This window comes from Canis lupus, chromosome 37, assembly GCF_003254725.2.
Source record: "Canis lupus dingo isolate Sandy chromosome 37, ASM325472v2, whole genome shotgun sequence".
NCBI lineage: Eukaryota > Metazoa > Chordata > Mammalia > Carnivora > Canidae > Canis > Canis lupus.
In genome coordinates, this window is record NC_064279.1 from 5,943,146 (window position 1) to 5,956,786 (window position 13,641).

The window sequence follows — 13,641 nt, forward strand, 5'->3', positions numbered from 1 at the left end:
TTAAAGATGTATTTATTTATTCATGAGACACACACACAGAGAGGGAGAGACACAGGCAGAGGGAGAAGCAGGCTCCATGCAGGGAGCCTGATGCAGGACTCGATCCCAGATCCCAGGATAACGACCTGGGCCAAAGGCAGGTGCCCAACCACTGAGCCACCCGGGCATTCCACTTACTCTCACTTTAAAAAGATATTGTCCTATTATCAAGTTCAGGCTAACCAAGTATAATCCTACTGTTTTAAGTTCAGCCTGAATAGCAACCTAAATGACAAAGTCCTTTTGCCATACAATGCAACCTAGTCACAGGTATAAAACTACACGACAAATTCTGGGGGCAAAGTCTCACCTTTTATGAATACTTAAAAACTGTCACCTGGCTTTCTGTTGGGTTTGGTTGTTGATACCAGGAAGAGGTGGTGTGGCTGTGTAGGGAGGAGGGGTATAAAGTATGTCTGGTTTGAATTCCACTCTCTAGTGCACAGTTCCTACTGGCATGTTTTGATCTCTTTGTTGTCAGGCCACAGGGTAGACTTTTGGGAAAAATCTGGAGGTTTTGTCAAATATAGCATGATGCTGGTGTTGGCTATGATAGTCAATAATATGGGGAAGAAGTAAAGAAAACAATAGTGACTGTGGGATGTTGTTTATAGATGACCAGTGAAGCATGTTATCATATTTCTGGATTAAAAATCTAAGTGGCCCAATAATGCATCTAAGGGTACAGCAGCAGAGAGTCACTGAAATGAACTGTGAGGTGCTCTGAACAAGCTTCTCTAAATACAAGCCAGGAGCCTTGACTAGTAATCAGCTGATGCAACAGATGGTAGCAATGAAAAATTGACCATTAAGAGTGTCACGTTGGTGAAAATATCCACTACCACCAAAACAGTTTTGACTCTGACTGTAGGCAGGGAAAACGAGAAAGTTCAAATTAATTCAACTCCAGAGCTTACATGTCCTGACAGCCCTGTAGGATTCTGTTGTAGAGAGTGGTATGAGCACTGCAGTTAAAGCACCATGGGCCCAGTTATCTAGAAGTGGGGGGTTCCATGTTTTATTTATGAAGAGTGCCAGAAGTTCTACGAAGAAGTTGATGAATAATTAACAGCTACTCAGATTCAAGCTTGGAAGGAGGGGATCCAGCTATTTATTGAGGGATCTTGGTATCCAGAGACTTGGATACTTTGAAAAGAACCAAGATTGTTGTGAAGTTTTTTTTTTGTTTTTGATCTTAGTTGGGTTTCCCAGAAGCAGACTTTGAGATGAAGGCTTAGGTGAAGTGATTTATTAAGGAAGGGGTACTGGGCGGGGGGCTGTACAAGGACTGGGAAGAAGCCAACAAAAGTGAGGAATCAGCCAAAGTTCTGCAGCAGGTGGCTTTGGTTTGATCCCACAGAGAATGTAAGTTAGTTCTTAGAGCTGTTTCAACCAGAGGGAAGGGAGGCAGATTCTCATGCTCCCCCTTCTGTTAGTCATTCATCCAGGCATGCCCTAGGGGGAAATAAATCCCCAGGCCATTGTAGCTCTCCATACACTGCACAAGGTGGATTCTAAGAACCGAAAGGAAGTCTGCAAAAAGAGTCGTAGGCACTGGTTGTTGGATATGAAAGTGCAGGAAGCCAGGAGGGCATCTGGACAGATACTGATGTTGCCACTATAACCTCATGCTTACAAGTGAATGGGAAACTTCTGACGGGGTGTAAACTGCCAGCTGCCCTGACCTGAGAGAGAGAGAGAGCGAGAGAGAGAATGAGATCAGAGTGGGACATAGAGAATAAATTCACAGGAAGGAGCAGCAACATCGGAGACTCAAGGAAAGTAAAGGCCTGGGGAAGCAAGGAAGGGGTAAAATTGCCTTGAAGCCCTCACAGGGATGAAATGGGATGGGATGACAGGGCTACTTGAATCAAGGGTGAGGACAGTGGATGTGAGTTCATAGGAGTTTGGGTTGTACCTGTGTCGAGCTTGAGTGTCACTTTACTTCTGTCACTAAACTCCAGGGTCTGGTTCTGGACCTCAATGTTCTCTTGAAGGATTTGTGTGGTGGGCTGATGGGCACCCCTCATTCTGGTGGAAGTGGGTGTCTGTGGAGTCAACAAGATCCAGTGCCCAGGAACGAGTCGGTCAGAGAGGCAGGGTGGGGAGGCGCGGTACTTTCAGCTTGGCACTGGAACGCTCAATAGGAGCCATACCCAGGAGTATGTTGGGAGCCAACAGGGAAGGGGAAGGGCGGCCACGGCTACCCCTTCCATTGTTCTAAGTTGATGGAGGAGAGCAGAGAGATTGTTAAATTAGGATTCTGACTACAGGTGACTACAGGTCCCATCCCTGCTGTGTCATTAACCAGCCATGTGGCTCTAAGAAGCTCCCTTCATCTTTATAAGCCTCAGTCTCTGAAACTGTGGAGCAAACAAGTCTATTACCAGAGTCTCATGGTAAACATGAACTATTTATTTGAACTATGAGGTGTTAATGCCATAGCAAGAAACAGTGATTCAGAGATCGAAATGAACAAAGTGAGGAAGAGTGTGAGGGTCATGCACCAGGACAAGGGTTACCAGGTCCCAAGGGGACCAGAAAGATCACGTGTTTGAAGAGTTTAAATCAGTTTGGTTAAAAACAAACAAACCAAAACAGTGGCCCCCAAGAAACAACCCTACTTAAGAGAAAGCCCCCAAATTAAGAAAGGCTCGACTGAGACCATGTGCAAATGTTTTGAAAAAAAGAAAGAGAAAGAAGAAAAGTGAGTTGTCAATTATTTTCTCTACTTGCTTGACACCAGAAGCTATTGCCAAATGTTGTAAAATTTCTCTCTTCTCCCTATTCTCCTTCTCTTTCTCTTTTAGTGCTTTTAATTTTTCTAAATCTCTCCTCCTGCTTTGACAGGGCCATGTTCTGGGTTGGATTCCAGTTCAACTTTTCAAAAGATATGCTGGGTCTCATTCAGGAATGGGCTGAAAAGTACTAGGAAAAAGCAGGAAGAAGAAATAGAAGCGGGAACTGGGTCACAAAGAAGGAGGCCGACTCCATCAAAGGGGTGGAAATTAGAGGCAGGAAACTCGGCATTAGGTTTCTAGGAAGCCACTTACTGATTTGGTCTAAGTCAGCTTGCCTTTTCCTCCCCTGAAGTTTTAGTGTCTGAAGTGATTTTTGAAATGATTCATTCCTGAGGCTCATAGAGAGTAGTTGATTAAACACACATACACACCAAAAAAAAAAAAAAAAAAAAAAAAAAAAGATAAGAAAAAATCCTGATCTCCTTACACTGGTTTAGGAAAGGAAATTTTATATTTAGGGCCTACCATTTCATGTTACCTTTTAAAATCAACGTTTCTAAAACAATTTGATTTTAGAAGAATATTTGATAAGGCATCTTACAGCTATCAAGCCAATTTACAGAGTAACTAAAATACACAACTAGAAATTACCTGGAAACTCCTCACTCCTTGTTCTTAACCAAAAAAACAAAACAAAACAAAAACAAAAACAAAAACAAAAAAGCAAGCAAACAAAATCTCCTAAGATTAGTTAGTATTGGCTATATGGGGAGGGCTAGAAAGAGACCTTAGAAATCGACTAGTACTCTTTACCTGTCGATAGTTAGATGTAAAGGCGCCCAGGTAGGCGACAATTCCTGAGGAAATAAGGATGTCACCTGTCAGGTTGATGTACAACTGCCCCAGCTCCAAAGCTGTAAGGCTCCAGCGAGTTTTCTCACCCCCCAGGCCTCCAATCAGCTGCTCAGCTCGTTCTAGCTTCTTGTTGCACAAGTCAACCTCAAAAATAAAAGGCAGCTGTTAGCAACACCCGCAAGTAGAAAATAAGTTAAGATTTCCACAAGATTTTGGCCTCAGAGAGAAATTATTTTTTTCATTACAAACTTTCCACTGGAATTTTTTTAACTCTCTAAAAAAATGTGAGCTATTTCACTATGAAGGCTGGAAAGTCCATGGAATGTTAGAATTGTTTTTCATGATAAAGTTTGTACAGTAAGGATGTGTAATAAAGTATACACAATTTATGAAATTCTTAGTGGCTACTTATCACATAATGCACGGATAGCTCTATTTAAGGAAAGCGGGAGACACTGATATTTGCTTAAGTAATAAAGGACATTCTTTAGCAGATATGAATGTTTTCCCTCAAGTTTAAATACTCTAAAAGCAATTTATTTCAAATGGTCTATCAAAATCTTTCCCTCATTTAACTTACGGTTGACTTGATGATAATTCTAAAGGTTAAATGTTTAAAAGTTGTAATAATTTATGCAAACTTGCAAAGCACAATTTTCAAGTTGTTAAATTGTGTCAACCTACTCACACACTTGCAATTAACCTTCAATTAGGACATCAATCAATAGCTGAGAGCCTACTTTGTGCAGAAGACTGTCAACCAAATTTGATTATGCGTAATTAAGCAATGTGATTAAAAAAAGAAAAAGGATAATTACGAAGGTGGAAAACTGGGGGAAAAGCCATTTCAACCCAGGCAATGGCAATATTCCAGTAAAATACCTGAATTATTTTGGTTTAATTTTCAGTGGACTTTGCATCATTATTCTTGGATAAAGACAAGACCAAGCAAAGGCTGGCTTAAGGTTCAAAATGAAATGACTGACATGGAAAAAAGTAAACAATTGATAAAAGCAGAAGCATTTAGATTACTGTGGAATATGAATTTGGCCTATACTTTTTCCTAATGCTATTAATATTTATATGAAATAAATTCCTTTAGACCAAAAGATCTAAAATACTAAATTGGTTTATCTAAAGATAGGCTTGAAAAAGCAATGGTATATAGTTGGTAACATTTTTGTGCTTCACAAATTTAAATCTTTTGTTTTTAAATTTTCCCTCTTTAATATTTTCTGTCTTCCTGGCTTGTTTCTCCATCCTTTCTTTCAGTAATGTTTGTAATAAACTGAATTATGTCTCAGACGACAATAAAGTTGCTATCAGAAACTATCAAGTAGAAATATTGTAACTAAAATTTTGCCCCCAAAAGCAGGTTGTTAGTACACACATAAGCATATATTCATTTTACATTACCATTATTTCGTCACAAAAAAATAAAATTTCAAACCTACTACAGAGTTGGCAAATATTTACAATAAACCACATACCAGCCTATCATATTACTTAAACTAAAACTGACCGCTTGGAAATCATGCCGTGTCATAAGTAAAATTTTTAAAGATGAGCAATGTCATGCATTTGTACACAACAGAATTTGGTCACAGCCTCTAGGATGAAACAGTCTGGGAAAGAGAGCAGCTATTAGAGCCAGATTGCCTTTGTCCAGACTTCAGCCTCCACGCTTAGAAGCTGGGTTGACCATAGGCAAGTTACTTGAGCTTTCTGTGCTTTAGTTTCTGCAAAATGATACAAAACGATGACCTCCTTCGGAAGGCTGTATCGCGAATAAATGAGATCAACACACACTGCTCCCAGAACAACAGTGACTTGCAGAGGAAGCACTCAATAAATATTGACTGTTATAAAATATTTTGACTTTTTTTCCCCCTAGAACATAATCAGACTTGAGCAGTTAGTTATTACAAATAGTTTCACCTTTTTAGTCTTAAAATAATTTTCAGAGGACACAGTGTGGTTCTGGGTATTGAGTTCTTATCTCAGTTCTGCTGTCAACCTTTAGACAACCCAAGTCACTTAATATTTTGGTTCTCCATTTCCCTACCTATAATATGAAGAATTATTTAAATAATCTAGCTCAATAGTCTGGTAATCTAAACCAGAGATAATTGACTTTGGTCGGGGGAGGGGAGAGAAAAAGCCCAGAAAGTAAAAATTTGAGGCTTTGTGGATTGAGAGGCAAAACTGACGATATTGTGTAGGTACTTATACAACCATTTACTGTATAGTCATTAAAAAATGTCAACACCATAATTAGCTTGTGGGCCATACAAAAACGGGCAATGGTGGATTTGGCCCATGGGCCATGGGTTGCCAATCCTCAACCAGAAGGAAAGCAGGAGATTGTGGCTGTTATTTACCAGTGCAAACATCATTTTTATTGAAGTAATTAGGATTCGTCCCTATTTGTCTATGTTATCACATACCTGATTTTCCAAATCAGCCTTTTTCTGTTTATTTAGTTCAAGTGTATCCTGAAGCTTGGCCAGCTTGTCCTGAACTTCACGCAGGGCTCCCTGCTTCTTTCGAAGACCATCCATAGCAATTTTAAGCTCCCCTTCGGCTGCAGCTAGTTTTATCTTTTTGGGAGCTACTATTTTTGCCACTCTGCAAAAAGTAAAATTAGAGAATTAGATATACATTTTATACTGTAGTACATTTTCTATCACTGAATTTGTTTTTCTATCCTTACTATAACTCAAAACACATCTTTATGCAAAAATATATTCTGTATTTCATAGTCATAATCTGTATTCATCTAGTGATCCAACCCGACCTCAGCACATATGAAATGATGATCAAAATAGATATCAAAGATGGGTAACATCTTCAAATAAGTAATTTTTTTTCAAATAAGTAATTTTTTATCCAATATAAAGTATTGATTATTGACAGTATGAATATCGGTCATTTTATAAAAGGAAAACGGTTTATGTGAAATACTGCAGTGTTTATGAAAACTAGTCTAATTCATAAAGCTTAATTCTTAGGAGGTGAGGTGTTTTACCTACGTCATTCTGCTCCTTAAAATTTTTCAGAATTCATCTTTAACTAAAACTTACCATCTATAAATATATATGTCGATAATAGAATAATAGAAGGGACTATATAAGGAAAAGATTGAATCTAAATTACCTTCTACCTGGGAAATGGGATCAGTGATGTTAGCTTTCTAAACAAATGATAAAATATTAAATTAAAATTTATCATTAACATAGCATGGTCTGAAACCCATGCAGTGAACAATAGATTTGTATAATGATTCAAATTGTGTATGAGTTTGAAAGACATGCTGTAAGAGTTGCTTTTTCAACAATAACTCATAAGTTTTTCTGGTTTGTACAAAACATAAGTGGTTCTCATACAATCACCAGAAAAGACTCCTTGTCTTACAAAGAATATATATATATCATACTAGTGGTTTTCAAAATGTGGTCCAAGACATGCTTCATCCCATTCGGGGTGTCCATGACATCCTCTCCTGTCCAATTAAACATCTGACTTAGGCTGTATTTTATTCGTATACTTCAGTTGGAACAATATATTGCAGCAGATTGAACGAAGATGCAGTTTGAGAGTCCAGCTATCTCATACTGGTCACATATTAAAGAGATTTGCAAAAATATAAAACATCACTACTGTTCTCATAATTTTTGTGAAAAATGTGAATAAAAAATAAGTTATTTATGTAACATGCAATATTTTTATGAGTTAATAGTTGTTTCAAGTTTCTCTGTTTCAACTTCTAATAATGATAGATAAACACGTTTTTGGTGTCTTCAAGAATTTTTAAGAGTATAAAGGGTTCCTGAGCCCAAAAATGTTTACACACCACTGTATTATATTATATAATTGATATAGTCTTGCCTTCAGTAAATATGTACACACATAAAGATACTAGATATGAAAGTTTTATACTGTCTAAATGACCAAACAGGAAAATAAAACACAGGGTTTTGTTGTTGTTGTTGTTGTTGTTAGTACTTACTTATCATACGAATCCATTGCTATGACCCATTTACAAAGACCTTCAGCTGCTGTGGAAGCATTTCTAATCTTTTCTGGAACAAAATCTGGATTTGGAATATAATTTTTTCTTATGATATTCATATAAGCTGCAGGAATGTTGTCCTTGTCGTATTCATGAAGTGACTGTAGAAATCGGATGTCACCAAGAAGTCTCTTAGCTGGACCCCAGAAATCCTCTATTTTTTTCCCTGAACCTGTTGGGTCAGGGATTTTGTCAGCTTTGATGCCTTTCAAGATGCATATAGCTTCCATAACAAGCTTGACACCAGCAGGAGGACTCTTCATGGATTTTACCACTGTGATGTCCTAGAAATAACAACATGCTAATCATTAGAAAAGAATTTTTTGTTGACAAATTATGTCTAATTGGCTCCTATTTTCAAACTAAACCATAAGATAGAAACTCACTGTGTTTACTGGATAGAAATGGTGACAGCGATAGAATTCTGTCACAAAACATTGAGAAGTTTGTCCCAAAGGAAAAGTTAAGAACAACAACAACAAAATAATGGAAATATGCCCTAATGTGAGATTGCTCATGATGTAGTCAACTTCAAAAATATGTAACAGAGATTTGAGATTTGGCTGTTGCAAAATAAGAGTTTTGTAGCTTCTTAAAAAAATTTTTTTAAAGATTTTATTTATTTATTCATGAGAGAGACAGGGGGAGAGAGAGAGAGGCAGAGACACAGGCAGAGAGAGAAGCAGGCTCCCTGTAGGGAGCCCAACGTGAGACTCGATCCCGGGACCCCAGAATCACGCTCCGGGCCGAAGGCAGGTGCTCAACTGTTGAGCCACCCAGGCGTCCCAGCTTCTTAAAAATTATGAAAGTAATAGATGCAAACATTAGAAAAATACATACAAAAAATATCTTGTAATCCTGTAATATCTAGTTAACTACTGCAAATATTTTAAATTTATATTTCTTCTATATGTTTTCTATGTCACATATACTATAAACTAGTGTATATGCTACATTTTCACCAATTTGGAATTATAGTATACATAACATTCGTGCTGCTTCAAAACTTTTCATATTTCAGTAACAATATATAGTGAACATCATACTTACATCAATGAAACACATCATTTTAATGGCTGCATGACCTTCTGATGTATAGACATGAACCATAATTCTCAGACCCTATGTTTTTTTTCCTCTATTTTTCTTTTACTATTGTAATTGCCATATTGAATTAACAGCTTTGTGATTTTTATTGTTTTTTTTGTGTGTGTGATTTTTATTGTTAAAGCTTTTGGCACATATTGACAAACTCCTCTCCAGAAAGTATAAAAGCTGTTTTACTACATATACCCTTAGCAACAATGCTAGGCATTCTGATAAGCAAAGGAAATCATATTTTAATCTGTTTTTTAATACAAGTGAGGTAGGATACATTTTCATATGTTTATTGACTACTTGGGCTTCCTTTTTTGTGAATTACTTCTTCATATCATTTACTATCTTATAACTATTTTTTATTGATTTATAAGCTTTTTACATAGAGGTATCTTAATCTTTTGTTTGCCATGTAGTTCAAATATTATCTCCCAGTGTTTTTACACTTCTGTGATGTTTATATTAAACAAAATGTGTTGGTTTTTAGGTAGAATTTGTAACTTAAATTTTTTTTATTAGTTATGAAAAGCAGAAGAGTATCCAGAGCACATATGCTACAAGCAATTTTGTCTAGGTTTTTTTTTTTTTTTTTCTTATTTCTCTCACATTTAAGAAATCCAAGGGCCTGGTCCATTGCAAGATATAAACATGACCTGCATTTTTCTACTATCTTATAGTAATATAATTGTTTATATTTAAATTTTAATCACTCTGAAATTTATATTGGAGTTAGGCGTGAAGAAAGGATCTCTCCTCACCCAAAAGTCTAGCACAATTCTCAACATTATGTTTAAAAATTCACCTTTATCTTTCTTAATTGAACTATCCCCCCTTTCACATCTAAATTTTTATTTATTTTTTTAATATATATTTTTTATTTTTATTTTATTTTAATTTATTTATTTTTATGATAGTCAGAGAGAGAGAGAGAGAGGCAGAGACACAGGCAGAGGGAGAAGCAGGCTCCAAGCACCGGGAGCCCGACGTGGGATTCAATCCCGGGTCTCCAGGATTGCGCCCTGGGCCAATGGCAGGCGCCAAACCGCTGCGCCACCCAGGGATCCCCACATCTAAATTTTTAATGCCACATTTCATCCAATCTAAGACATGCTATTATAAAGTACAACATTGTAGGCTATGCTACTAAGTCTCACCAAAATAAAAAACCCCAAACACTAACCAACACTGACACGGTAGGTTATCACATCTACTGTGAGGTGTACACCGATTACAACAGTGTCTAAAAAAAAAAAAAAAAAAAAAAAAAAAAAAAACAACAGTGTCTAAATGTGCAAAGTGCACCCTGGAATTAAACTACACACGTAGGTCCCATGCCTCTATCTACCACTGAACTGCAAAAGTGTTGTGCAAAGGTTTTGACACAACCGAGGTTTTAGGGTGGGTTCTGCAATAAGGCAGTTTTCTCCTTTTCCAAAACTGTGAGTCATGCACACGCACTTGTTTTATTTCAGGTCAGTCGGGGAATTCTCTTGCCCATTTGAGTTGCATCAGGTGCAGAGCCAACCTGGCTTCCCTGAGCCAGGCGAGGCAGGCGTGGTGCACGGCTGTGCTCCTACCTGCGCCGTCAGGGTATCCAGGGCCGAGAGCGCCGACTCCAAGATGGGCAAGGCCTCGGCCAGGTCCGCATCACACTCGTCCTTGATGGCCTTGGCAGCCAGGGCTTGCTCGTTTGCTATCGTTTCGTCGGCTTTCACCACTTTTTCGGTTTTGGCCACCTCTACAGACTCCCTCTCGATGATTGCCATCATCTCGTCCACCTCTTTGCTCGCAACCTTCAACTGGGGATGGAGCGCCTCCAGCTCGGCTTGCATCGTGGCCACTTGAGATGCCGCAGAATCCAGTTTGTCCAAGCCCACTTCATACCTCTTCTTCATTTTCATGACCTCGCTGGAAGCAGACAGGTAAAGCAGGTTAGGCATCGGGTGCTGTGCCCTTCAAGGAAAAGCCTGAAATGTCCTTGAGCTTCTCAGGCTTTTCCCCAGGCATCACTAAAGGAGTGGTATGAAAGATTTTCACTAACAATTTGTCAAAATCCTGAGCTTCAGACAAAATTCTGAGCTTCAGAATAGCCAGTTGTGCACAATTAGAGCCAAAAGGATGCCGTGTTCGTTTTTGTGTGTCCCGTACCTAGCACAGGATCCAGGCATTGAACAGAATTCCAAAAGCTTGTGTGTTATATACTAGGGATAAGGCAAGGCGTGCTCATTACCAAAAGGAATTGTGTACCTCTAAATTAGTCACTTTGGGAAGTTTATCCCTACAACACACTACCGTTCCTCAAAATCTTTTCATAATCACATCTTTTAAATAGACTTCAGGGCCCAAAATATATTATCTTGAATGTTGCCAAAGGTGGCAGATGATTTTAAGGAGTATTCAATATCCCAAAATAATTTTTTATTAAGACAATAATGATGGGAGGCCTGGGTGGCTCAGTGGTTGAAGCGTGTGCCTTGGGCTCAGGGTGTGATCCCGGGGTCCTGGGATCCAGTCCCACATCAGGCTCCCTTCAGGGACCCTGCTTCTCCCTCTCCCTATGTCTCTGCCTCTCTCTCTCTCTCTCTCTCTCTCTCATGAATAAATAAAACCTTAAAAATAAGACAATAATGACAAAATGGATAGATAATAACACTCAACACTGTGTGCAAAATGATTACAAAGCAATAACAGTTGATTGGGAATACAATAGTATTTTATGTGCTTTAAACACTTTATCTGCTTTCATGTATGTTCTCTGGATAATTATAGATTAGATGTAGAGAAAACTCTTTTTTATAATTCATTTCATTTAAAATATTTGATATACCATAATGTTTCAGAGTAAAAGGGGACATATTTTAGAAATCATCTTCAAAAAAGAGGTTGAAAAAAAAAAAAAGAGGTTGGAGTAGATAACAAACCAGCCTGATGACTGTGTAAAGGCAGAAGCATACTCTTCAGCTGAGGGCTTACCTGGCTTGAATTGGAGTAGATAACGGGAAAAACATTAAAAAGACTGCCACAGGGGGGAAAAAAAATCCCACACACCTCACATTTAGAAGTGAGGGTATGCTATGTTTTGTCACACATTTATTTCCCTTGAGTCAGAAAAATACTTGACATAATAGGAAATGAGGGGATTGGATACATAATAACACTATCTGGGAATTTGGTTTTCCAAAATCTTTAGAACAAGAACAGGAAAGTTTCCATACTGTGGTTGATCCCATGTGATGGTTTGCTAGCTAAACTACTGGCATCTTAGCAGGTGACCTGCTAACTTGCTTCTAGGTTACCAGAGAACCTGGCTATAAAGAGATCTGGAAGCTTTAGCTATTAAGGGAAGAGTAACCAAAGGATGGGGATCCCAGCTGAGGTAAAGGATAATTTTTTAAAAAGGTTTTAAAACTTAGTTTTTACTTGAGAGAGGGAGAGAGAGTGCGAGAGTGAGAGTGGGGAAGGGTGGAGCAGAGGGAAAGAATCCCAAGCAGACTCCCAGCTGAGCACAGAGCCCTAAACGGGGCTCAATCCCATGGCTTCAAGCTCATGACCTGAGCCGAAACCAAGAGGCAGACAATCAAATGAGCCACCCAGGTGCCCCATAGAGAAGTTTTTTAAAAAGAGGAAGATTTGAAAGGCAAGTAAGAATAACTAAAAATGCCTAGAAAACTATAACTTTCAATTTTCCTAAAACTTTGTATCTCATTTTCATAATATTTCTTTCAGTTAGGATGGCCTTAAACATTTTAAGTGTATAATCAGAGACATAATATCCAAAATGTAATAAGACTCTCCAAAAAGGTTTAATATTCTTAGATGGGAAAATATGGAAGAAAAAAAAAAGGCAAGATTTCATTAAGATTTCATTAAGTTAAAGATCATAAGATCTACATGGAAAGATACAGTAATGTAGATGCAGATTTCACTAAGTAGATGCAAAAAGTACGGATGATATGATTCAAACATGGGAGTATGGATCATGGTGCATAGGAAAGCTCTGACACCCCAGCTGCAGAAGATATTACAATAGTCACTGTAAATATGGATGAGGAGTATCCTACCAGGATGTAGGTAGCATCCTGGACAACATGGGAAAAGATGCTTCAAAATGCTTGACATAGTGGGTTAGCACAGGAAGATTTAGAATTAATTATAGTTAATATGCAAACATTAAACTTTGCATCAATATTTTTGCACCATGAAATTTGTGCATATTTGTATTTTAAGTATGTATTTTAATATTTAAAAGAATTCAGTCTGTTAGGTTCACAGATCAACCTTACAATCCAATATAAATTATGTAATTGAGCAAGAGCTACATTTCTGTTTTAAAGTAAAAATAGCTCATAAAGTTTATAGATAATACTAAACATTTAAAAGAACGTAAGGCCCACCCTCTGTATTAGTTTAACTAGGCTTTATAAATTATTAAAGCCTAGGAAAGTTTGATTTGTTAAATCAGACCTCAAAGGGGAAATAAAAACCTTTAAAAATTATAAATGCAACATAAAAATTTTGCTGAAATTACTTTTTAAACGTGACCAAACATTCCTGAAGCTTCCCTTAAAAGGTAGATCAGTAAAAATTTCTAAATATCTAATTTTGTAGCATAAGATAATGTTTTTACATTTTCTAATATATTGGGTATTTTTTAGAATCAAAGAAACTCTTGAATAAACTTTTTGTTTGCATCTAAAAGTCACCCCCAGCAGATTGAAGGGGGTTAAGATGGCAGCATAGTAGGAGGACCCTAGGCTTGCCTCCTCCCAGAACACAGCTAGATAAATCCCAAATAATTCTGAATACCCAAGAAACCACCAGACAACTGACAGAATA

The 13,641-nt window shown here is 37.7% G+C and overlaps 1 protein-coding gene and 1 long non-coding RNA gene across 5 annotated transcripts in view; one reads left to right on the top strand and one right to left on the bottom strand.

The window, feature by feature from the left end:
- Window positions 1-13,641, bottom strand: part of DNAH7 (dynein axonemal heavy chain 7) — a 241,874-nt gene that overhangs the window by 85,236 nt on the left and 142,997 nt on the right. Inside the window, 4 exon segments of the mRNA XM_025442048.3 lie at window positions 3,594-3,779; window positions 6,083-6,263; window positions 7,645-7,991; window positions 10,383-10,713. Of these exon segments, the coding sequence (XP_025297833.3) occupies window positions 3,594-3,779; window positions 6,083-6,263; window positions 7,645-7,991; window positions 10,383-10,713 (1,045 nt within the window).
- The window catches only part of LOC112656669 (uncharacterized), a 136,437-nt gene that overhangs the window by 48,442 nt on the left and 74,354 nt on the right, over window positions 1-13,641 (top strand). For 3 of the 4 annotated variants that reach the window (XR_007409028.1, XR_007409027.1, XR_003134570.3), the window contains exon 3: window positions 10,550-10,727. This is a non-coding gene — a long non-coding RNA (uncharacterized LOC112656669). Of the gene's footprint in view, window positions 1-10,277; window positions 10,728-13,641 lie in introns of all 4 variants that reach the window. The other variant, XR_007409026.1, reaches the window with a different exon arrangement.